Consider the following 11,255-nt stretch of genomic DNA (forward strand, 5'->3'; position numbering starts at 1 on the left):
TGCTTCGCATACAAGTCAGTGAATTATATGCGTTACAGCTGGATGAGTCAACAGACGTGGCGGGCCTGGCACAGCTCCTGGTACGTTTATGGGGGGTCAATTAAGGAAGAGATCCTCTTCTGCAAACCACTGGAAACCACGACAACATGAGAGGATGTTTCTTAAAGTGCTGGATAGCTTTGTGACATCAAATGGACTTTGGTGGTCAAGATGTGTTGGTATCTGTACTGAAGGCGCAAAAGCCATGACAGGGAGACACAGTGGAGTGGTAACGCGGGTGCAAGCAGTTACTCCCGACGCCACTTGGGAACACTCCAGCATCCACAAGAGGCTCTTGCTGCCAAAGGAATGCCTGACAGCTTGAAAGACGTTTTGGACACTACAGTGAAAATGGTTGACTTTGTTAAAGCAAAGCCCCTGAACTCTCGTGTATTTTCTGCATTATGCAATGATATGGGCAGCGACCATGTAGCGCTTTGAGAGATGAGCTTAAATTCCTCTTCACTGAAAACAATTATCACTTGTCTGACTACTTGCATGATGACGAGTTTCTCACATGACTGCCCTATCTGGGTGATGTTTTTTCTCGCCTGAATAATCTGAATATGGGATTACAGGGACTCTCTGCAACTATATTCAATGTGCGGGACAAAATTGAGGTTATGATTAAGAAGTTAGAGCTCTTTTCTGCCTGCATTAACAAGGACAACACACAGTTCTTTCAATAATTGTATGATGTTTGTGTGCAAATAAACTCAGACTTACAGACAATGTCAAATGTGATATAGCAAAGCACACCAGTGAGCTGGGTACGCAATAACGCAGGTACTGTCCCGAAACGGACGACACAAACAACTTGATTCGTTATCCCTTTCATGCTCTGCCTCCAGTCTACTTACCGATATCTGAACAAGAGAGCCTCAGAAGCCGCTGACAGATTTCTGGATTGGGCTGCGCTCAGAGTACCCTGCCTTGGCAAATCGCGCTGTTAAGACACTGATGCCCTTTGCAATCACATACCTATGTGAGAGTGGATTCTCTGCCCTCACTAGCATGAAAACTAAATACAGCCATAGACTGTGTGTGGAAAATGATTTAAGATGGAGACTCTCTCCAATACAACCCAACATTGCAGATTTATGTGCATCCTTTCAAGCACACCCTTCTCATTAACCTGTGGTTAGTTATTCACAGTTTTATATATAAGATGGCTAAATAAAGACCAAAATTATTGATTATTATTCGTGCCCTGGTCCTATATGAGCTCTTAGTCACTTTCCCAGGAGCCGGGTTGTGACAAAAACCACACTCATTCTTATGTTTAATAAATATATCGTATAGTGTGTGTGTGTGTGTGTGTGTGTGTGTGTGTGTGTGTGTGTGTGTGTGTGTGTGTGTGTGTGTGTGTGTGTGTGTGTGTGTGTGTGTGTGTGTGTGTGTGTGTGTGTGTGTGTGTGTGTGTGTGTGTGTGTGTGTGTGTGTCAGGCTTACAATGATAGCAAAAAAATAATTTGAGTGTGCGCTGATCCTGGTGCTGGAGGGGGTACGCAGCTGGAGGTTGAATGTTTGAAGGGGTACAGAACTATAAAACGTTTGGGACCCACTGGTGTAGATGAATGGGAGGAGACAGGTTAAAGAAATATTTTTAAGCCTTAAGACAACTGAGACCAGGATGGTGTATGTGTGCAATTCAGGGGGTGAATGGATTGGCAACACAAAAGATGTAAGCGCCTTTGAACATATGGTAGCAGGTGCCAGGTGTCGAACTGCAACTCTTCTGGGTTTTTCACACTCAACAGTTTCCCGTGTGTATCAAGAATGGTCCAAAACCCAAACGACATCCAGCCAATGGCAGGTCAGTGGTCGAAAACAAGTAATTGATTGATAGAGGACAAAGGAAGGCTGACACAAATTGTGCAGAGCAACAGTTAGTCAACTGACACTCCAGTCCAACTTTAGTGCCCAAAGACCCCAAAAATTATGCACAACTCATCGTAGCTTGACATGAATGGGGTATGGCAGCCGAGGATCTTACAGAGTTCCACTTCTTTCAGCAAAAAAAAAACAAGAAACTGCATTTGCAGTGGACGAAAGGAACAAAAACACCGGACACTGAAGAATTTGAAAAACATTGCCTGGTCTGTTGAATCCCGGTTCCTGCTGTTTCACGCTGATGGGAGGACTTGGGTATGGAGAAAGCCACATGCATCCATCACACCGCGTGTCAACATTGCAGACAGATGGTGGTGGGGTGATGGTGTGGGGTGGGTTCTCACACATTGGGCCCCTTGATAAAAGTGGAGCAGGTTTGAATGCCACAGGATATCTGAACATTGTCAATCAGGTGCACCTATTCGTGACAGCAGTTTATCCATCTGCAAATACATGTTTTTCAACAGGATAGCACACCATGCCACATGGCTAAGATTGTTCAGGTATGGTTCCACGAACATGACGGTCAATTCATCTCACTGCAGTGGCCTGCCCAGTCACCAGATCTCAATCCAATCGAGCATCTGTGGGATGAGATGGAACAAGCTATTTGGAGTCGAGATCCACTACCAGCCAACTTGACACAACTGTGGGAAGCATTGGAGTCGACATGGGACGATATATACCATGCATATCCCGTACATAAGACTAATACAACTTGAAACCTGTTATCTTATGCAATGTTGATAACCTACAGGTACACAATCTTAGTTCTCTTACATGCATAAAAGACTAGCATTCCTCATATACTGTCATTCTCCATAGCAAAGGTTCCATTTGAAACTCAAAACCTCCTCCAGTCCTTCCAAATAACAAGAGATTATCCCTGCTTCATTTGTAATAATAACCATTCCCTCTGTCTTGACTCCGTGTCAGTTTTGGGAGAGAATTACCGTGCGACAGCAGCTGGCTTGGGTTCATATTACCGTGTAGGATGGTGATAATGTGGACTCAGTGGACCTCATCTCATGCCAGGGCACCTTTGGCCCTCACAAAACACTGTTGCTGCCACAGTACCCTGAGATTTCACGGCCATGGCTGAAGAGGGCTAATCAATTCCCCCCCACTGCCTGCCACACAACCAGCTGAAATCCCAAAACGCACCAATGCACACAGACAGATAGACCTGAAGCAGAGGAGAAACCCCCTTTTTGAGGGCTGTGGTCTGAGAAAGGAGGGAGGGTGTGGAGTAAGGTTTGCGGGGGGGGGGGGGGGGGGCGCATCACTGCAAGCGCATCACTGCATGCAAACAGACCAGGGCACAGATTTTTTTTTTTGTAGCAGGAGGAGAGAGGGTGAGAGGGAGAGGGGATGAGGAGGGAGGAGGCTGGAAGGCAGAAAAGCAGGGATGCTTCAGCATGAGGCCGGGCTGGCATTGTGTGTGAATCCCTCTGCCGAGACCTCTAGCCTTGGCTTGGCTTCATTAGAATGACAAAGCAAAGAGCTTCACTGGATGGGTGGGGGGGGGGAGCACAATGGGAGCTACTTTCTAAGGTAGATGTGCCACTGGCTACACGGTTCTTTGACACAGAGAATGAACTCGCCAGCCGCAGCGACTGGCCGTATACTATGCATTAAGACGAAGTAAAGAGCACTAAAAGACTTCCTCGGCGTTGGAGGATCAAAGACGCTTTACACTTAGCGTCAGAAAAGGCCCCTGATTTATCTTGAGGCCTTCCACTCTGAAATTCTAGCATCTGACCCACTTATAAAAACCAGGAGGGAAGCTCTCCCCAAACCCGTAAACAATTTGGGAGTCAGGTGAGATCAGGCATGTGGCTAGTCCAAGCGTAACTCAAAGAACCACGGAGTATGACGTGCACTCATTGCAGTGCAGTGATATTCTGAAGCAGATCTATGCCTAGGTATAACTCTAGGTACATTCTAAGTAAAACTCTCAAACTTTAACTCACTGTGACCCAACATTAGGGGATGAGTTAGTTTTATCCAACCTTCAACCACTTGGCTATGGTTTCAGAACCAATACCAGATGACTGACTGCGGCCAAAAAAGGTTTCAAGTACCTCCCACGGGCAGATTCCTGACCCTTTTAACAAGACCTGGAAAAATTGGATGGAAAATATGCCCTTAAAATTCCCCATCGATGCAGTCATCTGTTACTGTAGCCTTGGGTAAAAGCTATTAATGGTCTGGTTATTTTATCTGCATGAAGCCATTCCAAAGCGATAAATCACCAGAGGTCCACAACACACGAGCCGAGAGCATTTCCTCGGAATCTCGGGGGAAACACGGGCGGTGAGATTCCAAACTCCAAAGACAGACGCTTTGCACTGCGGCAGGAACGATGAATTTCGGCAGGCTCACGCCATCGTTCCGAAGCACACTCAATATTGACAGAGCACACCGCCTCAATAAATGTCTTTGCTGCCTATTGACAGGGAGGCAGAGAAAGTAGAGCAGGCCGACTCTCCCCTCTATGCTTTGCTCCTCTCTAGCCTTCACTCTTACTTTCTGACTAATCTTTCTTTTGCTCTCCTCCTAACTCTCACTCTAGCTCAAAGCAATTGGTATACTTTCAACTAAGCTAAATTCTTCCTCACTAACAGGTGTAAGAATATCTCACGGAATCATTTTTACTCCCATTAGAATCACTAGGAATCACTAATCAACTCCTGGTGTGTGGAACAAGCTCGGATTGGATTTTGCATCATAACTGCAATATAGAACAAAGACCAAGTCTATAATAAATAAAGCACGTGTCTAACATAGCACGTCCACAATATTCATTTATGCAAAAAGGCCACGAGGAGGTGCGGTATATTGCCAATATATTATATTTGTAACCAGTTTATAATAGCAATGACACCTCTGGGGGTTGTGGTATATGACCAATATGCCACAGCTAAGGGCTGTATCTAGGCACTCTGCGTTGCGTTGTGCTTAAGAACAGCCCTTAGCTGTGGCATATTGGTCATATACCACAACCCCCAGAGGTGTTATTGCTATTATTAACTGGTTACAAACATAATTAGAACAGTACAAATTAATGTTTTGTCATACCTGTGGTTTAAGACGGGGTGGTTCGAGCCTTGAATGATGATTGGCTGACAGCCGTGGTATATCAGACTGTATGACAGGGGTATGACAAAACAATTATATTGCTGTAATTACTTTGGTTACCAGTGTATTACAGCAATAAGGCACCTCTGGGGTTTGTGATGTATGGCCAATATAACACGGCTAAGGTGTGTATCTAGGCACTCCGTGTTGCATTGTGCTAAGAACAGCCCTTTGACGTGGTACAGTGCCTTGCAAAAGTATTCATCCCCCTTGGCGTTTTTCCTATGTTGTTGCATGACAACCTGTAATTTAAATATATATTTATTTGGATTTCATGTACTGAAAATACACAAAATAGTCCAAATTGGTGAAATTAAAAATATAACTTGTTTAAAAAAATGTAAATAATAAATATGAAAAAGTGGTGCGTGCATATGCATTCACCCACTTTGCTATGAAGCACCTAAATACAATCTGGTGCAACCGATTACCTTCAGAAGTCACATAATTAGTTAAATAAAGTCCACCTGAGTGCAATCCAAGTGTCACATGATCTCAGTATATTTACACACCTGTTCTGAAAAGCCCCAGAGTCTGCAACACCACTAAGCAAGGTGCACCACCAATCAAGCGGCACCATGAAGACCAAGGAGCTCTCCAAACAGGTCAGGGACAAAGTTGTGGAGAAGTACAGATCAGGGTTGGGTTATACAAAAAAATATCTGAAACTTTGAATATCCTACGGAGCACCATTAAATCCATTATTTTAAAAAAATAGAAAGAATATGGCACCACAACAAACCTGCCAAGAGAGGGCCGCCCACCAAAACTCAAAGAGGGCATTAATCAGAGGCAACAGAGACCAAAGATAACCCTGAAGGAGCTGCAAAGCTCCACAGCGGAGATTGGAGTATCTGTCCATAGGACCACTTTAAGCCGTACGCTCCCCAGAGCTGGGCTTTACGGAAGAGTGGCCAGAAGAAAAGCCATATGGGATGGAGGTTTCCCTTCCAGCAGGACAATGACCCTAAGCATACTGCTAAAGCAACACTTGAGTGGTTTAAGGGGAAACATTTAAATGTCTTGGAATGGCCTAGTAAAAGCCCAGACCTCAATCCAATTGAGAATCTGTGGTATGACTTAAATATTGCTGTACACCAGCGGAACCCGTCCAACTTGAAGGAGCTGGAGCAGTTTAGCCTTGAGGAATGGGCAAAAATCCCAGTGGCTAGAAGTGCCAAGCTTTTAGAGACATACTCCAAGAGACTTACAGCTATAATTGCTGCAAAAAGAGGCTCTACAAAGTATTGACTATTGGAAGGTGAATAGTTACGCACGCTCCAGTTTTCAGTTTTTTTTGTCTTATTTCTTGTTTGTGTCACAATAAAAACATTTAGCATCTTCAAGTGGTAGGCATGTTGTGTAAATCAAATGATACAATCCCCCCAAAAAATCAAATTGGGGGAGGGGGGGGGGGTGAATACTTTCACAATTGGCCATACACCACACCCCCTCATGCCTTATTTTTATTTATTTTTATTTAAACTAGGTAAGTCAGTTAAGAACAAATTCTTATTTACAATGACGGCCAACCAAAAGGACTCCTGAGGGGATGGGGGCGGGGATTAAAAATACAAATGTTTAATATAAACACAGGACAAAACACACATCACAACAAGAGACAACACTAGATAAAGAGAGACCTAAGACAACAACATAGCAAGGCAGCACCACATAGCAACACAGCATGGTAGCAAGACAACATGGTAGCAACACAACATGGTAGCAGCACAAAAACATGGTATAAACATTATTGGGCACAGACAACAGCACAAAGGACAAGGTAGAGACAACAATAGATCACGCGAAGCAGCCACAACTGTCAGTAAGAGTGTCCACGATTGAGTCTTTGAATGAAGAGACTGGGATAAAACTGCCCAGTTACAGTGTTTGTTGCAGCTCGTTCCAGTCGCCAGCTGCAGCGGACTGAAAAGACGATGGACCTCACACCCAGGGATGCGTGTTCTTCGGGACCTTTAACAGAATGTGACTGGCAGAACGGGTGTGGTATGTGGAGGATGAGGGCTGCAGTAGATATCTCAGATAGGGGGGAGTGAGGCCTCTAAGAGGGTTTAATAAATAAGTATCAACCAGTGGGTCTTGCGACGGGTAGACAGATGACCAGCATAGAGTGCAGTGATGTGTCCTATAAGGAGCGTTGGTCACAAATCAGATGGCCGAATGGCAAAGAACATCTAGCCGCTCGAAAGTACCCTCACCTGCCGATCTATAAATGATGTCTAATCTATCAAGGTCATCTGAACCAGGGTGGAAACCAAGTCTAGACTTAACTTTAGCCTGCAGCTTTGATATGTGCTGAGAGAAGGACAGTGTACTGTCTAGCCATACTCCCTAGTACTTGTATTAGGTGACTACCTCAAGCTCTAAACCCCAAGAGGTAGTAAATCACACCTGTGGGGAGAGGGGCATTCTTATAACCAAACCACATTAACTTTGTTTTGGAGGTGTTCAGAACAAGGTTTTTTATTTTACCTTTATTTAACCAGGCAAGTCAGTTAAGAACAAATTCTTATTTTCAATGACGGCCTAGGAACAGTGGGTTAACTGCCTGTTCAGGGGCAGAACGACAGATTTGTACCTTGTCAGCTCGGGGGTTTGAACTCGCAACCTTCCGGTTACTAGTCACACACTCGAACCACTAGGCTACCCTGCCGCCCCAAGGTTAAGGGTAGATAAAGCTTGTTGGACACTAAGAAAGCTTTGTTTTAGAGCATTTAACACACAATCTGGAGAGGGGCCAGCTGAGTGTAAGACTCTATCATCTGCATATAAATGGATGAGAGAGCTTCCTACTACCTGAGCTGTTGTTGATGTAAATTGAGAAGAGTGTGGGGCCTAGGATTGAGCCTTGGTGACAGGCAGAGGCTGAGACAACATATTTTCTGACATTATACACTGCACTCTTTGAGAGAAGTAGTTAGCAAACCAGGCCAAAGACCCCTCAGAGACATCAATACTCCTTAGCTGGCCCACAATAATGGAATGATCAACCATATCAAAAGCTTTGGCTAAGTCAATAAAAATAGCAGCACAACATTGCTTAAAATCAAGAATCAAGGAACTTTCAGGTTGCAATGACACATCCAAAACCTGAGCGGAAACCAGATTGCATACCAGAGAGAATACTAGAGACATCAAGAAAGCTAGTCAGTTGATTATTGACAAGTTTTTGGATATAAAAAATATATTTATGGAACAAAAGGAACATTTGCTGTCGAACTGGGAGTCTCTTGAGTGAAAACATCCGAAGATCATCAAAGGTAAACAGTTCATTTGTTTGCTTTTCTGATTTTCGTGACCAAGCTTCCTGATGCTAAGTGTACATAATGCTATGCTAGGCTATCGATAAACTTACACAAACGCTTGCATTGCTTTCGCTGTAAAGCATAATTTCAAAATCTGAGACGACAGGATGATTAACAAAAGGCTAAGCTGTGTTTCGATATATTTCAGGAATATGAATATTTTCTCGTAATATTTTTTGACTGTTGCACTATGCTATTCAGCGGTTGCTGATGACAAATATACCGGATCCGGGATGAGTAGTTCTAAGAGTTAAAGAAGAAAGGGTCTAAACCATCTGACCCAGATGTTTTTTTGGGGTCAAGTTTCGGTAGCTCCTTTAACCCCTCGGACTCAGTGACTGCCTGCAGGGAGAAACTTTGTTGCGGGGCAGGGAGAAAAGAGGGAGAAGCATCGGGGAAAGTCACATTAGAAGGGATGGGAGATGAGGAAATGTTGGACGGGCAGGGAGGCATGGCTGAGTCAAATATGAATCCTGACTTAATGAAGTGAAGAAGAGCCCAGCCATGCGCTTCTTGTCAGTAACAACCACATCATCAACTTTAAGGGTCATGGGCAGCTGTGAGGAGGAGGAGGGTTTATTCTCCAGGTCTTTAACTGTTTTCCAGAACTTCTTAGGATTAGACCTACAGAGAGAGAACTGCTCCTTAAAGTAACTAAATTTGGCCTTCCGGATAGCCTGCACTTATTTTTCATTTGCCTGAACAAGAACCAGTCAGCTTGAGTATGCGTGTGGCGAGCCTTTCGCCAAATGCAATTCTTGAGGTGGAGTAACTCTGCAAGATCACGGTCGAAGCAGGGGCTGAACCTGTTTTTAATTCTCATTTTCTTTATGGGGCATGTTTGTGAACAATACCACTGAAAATATCAAAACGGAAGGTCCAAGCAACTTCAACAGAGGGGATCAAGCTGATTCTATACCATTTTACAGAGGCCAGTTCATGACGGAAGGCTTGCTCAATAAAGTTTTTAAAACAGTGATCACTAAGGTCATTACAGAAAACACCAGACTGATATCCTCACAAATAATCCTAATGGGTAATATCAAGAAGAGTAGCCTTTTCTGGGTGTTTGGAGTCATACCTTGTGGGATTGGTAATAATCTGAGAAAGATTTAGGGATTCCCATTGCTTTAGGACTTAGTCAGGTGGTTTAAGCATGTCCCAGTTTAGGTCACCTCGCAGGACAAATTCAGATTTAGTGTAAGGGGCCAGGAGAGAGCTTAGGGCAGGTAGGGTACAGGCCGGTGCTGATGGAGGACGATAGCAGCCAGCAACAGTCAACAAAGACCTATTTGAAAGTTTAAATGCACAAAGTCAGCAAATCAAATTGTTTGGGGACAGACTTGGTGGAGACAACTGAGCACTCTAGTTGATCCTTGGTAAAGTGCCACTCTCCCACCTTTGGAAGATCTGTCTTACCGAAAAAGGTTATAACCAGAAAGGGTTAACATCAGTATTCAAAATGCTCTTCCTTAACCACATCTCAGTAATGACCAACACATCTGGATAGGAGCTTTGAACCAACACTTTCAATTTATATATTTTTTTAGGTAATAAGTTTCTAGTGTTAACGTGCAGAAAAGCCAGGCTTTTAAAAGACAGAAAACAGTGAAGCAGATACCAAGTCAGATTTGGGGCTACCAACAGTAGATGGGCCAGGGTGTAAATGCACATTTCCAGATATCATCAACAGTAATACAATCAAGGCACGGCATAGTACAGGGAGAGCTCTGCAGTACTAATCTATAACATCTGAATGTGCATCAGATGGCAACAAGATCATATTGTACAGCAATTTCATCAGGTAACATGAATACAAAGTCGACGAGAGCTGGTTAGAATAGGATGGGAGGCCAAAAGACTGTGTACCCAATAGAGAGTCAGAGTCCAAGTGTGGGAACAAACAGTCTGTCCCACAGTTGGGAAAAGAAAGTTTGTATTCAAAAAAACATGTAGGGGTCATGAGGCGAATAACGAAATAGCAAAACGCACAAGAAAAAAGAACGACTTGGTGCTAGCCATTGTAAGTTCAGAGTCACTCGCGCCAACAGTGCCTGTGTGCTTAATTGCTTAAATATACCACGGCTTTCAGCCAATCAGCACTCAGGGATTGAACCACCCTGTTTATAATATGGCATATCTGGTAATGGTGATGGGGTTGGTTTTAGACTCACTGAAAAGATGCTGGCACATTCTGGAAGTACGGTCCTACTAAGAGCATCCCATTGTCCGACAATAGTTAACCCTGGAGGCCATACCTATTTTTAACCCTCTCTAGTGCCATCCAAGTGCTGGATGCCTCCTGGTTTTGTGTGACCTGGATATTCTGTTGGCATGAAGCCAAAGTCCATTTCATAAGGCCCCTGATTCTTCTAAATCTACTGGATTGTCATGCAGAATTTCTGTACTGACTGGTTGTAAGTTGCAATAGATGTGCAGTGAATGTGTGTCTCGTCAAAGAGCATGTGAAGAGCAAGACATGATTCTTGATATCGATTGGCACATTGCAGTGTTATTCCTTTTTTTGTGCCGGCCACAATTGAAATGCATATACAGGGAAACAGGGATGAAAGGCATAAATGACACTCATTGTTGATTCTGTCATGGTCAGAGCTTGTGGGAAACATGAGAATATTATGAAAAATAATAAGACTCACAATCTTTCCAAAGTAGACAGCCCGGTGAAGGATCCATTCCTCAATTCCTGAATTTTGTTGTTGCTTAAAATCCTGTGAAGAAAAAAAAGAGATGTATCAACCACTAAAAGTGTCTACATCAATAAGACACCACAAAAGACCACATTTTAACGACAAAAGTACAGCAGCTTTCAGCAGTAAGTAGTGTTAGTAGAATTTC

The 11,255-nt window shown here is 43.7% G+C and overlaps 1 protein-coding gene across 1 annotated transcript in view; it reads right to left on the reverse strand.

The window, feature by feature from the left end:
* The window catches only part of LOC124014004 (adhesion G protein-coupled receptor A3-like), a 61,587-nt gene that overhangs the window by 34,862 nt on the left and 15,470 nt on the right, over nucleotides 1-11,255 (reverse strand). Inside the window, exon 2 of the mRNA XM_046328633.1 lies at nucleotides 11,057-11,128. Coding sequence (XP_046184589.1) covers nucleotides 11,057-11,128 — 72 coding nt within the window. The remainder of the gene's footprint in view (nucleotides 1-11,056; nucleotides 11,129-11,255) is intronic.

This window comes from Oncorhynchus gorbuscha, linkage group LG25, assembly GCF_021184085.1.
Source record: "Oncorhynchus gorbuscha isolate QuinsamMale2020 ecotype Even-year linkage group LG25, OgorEven_v1.0, whole genome shotgun sequence".
Lineage (NCBI taxonomy): Eukaryota > Metazoa > Chordata > Actinopteri > Salmoniformes > Salmonidae > Oncorhynchus > Oncorhynchus gorbuscha.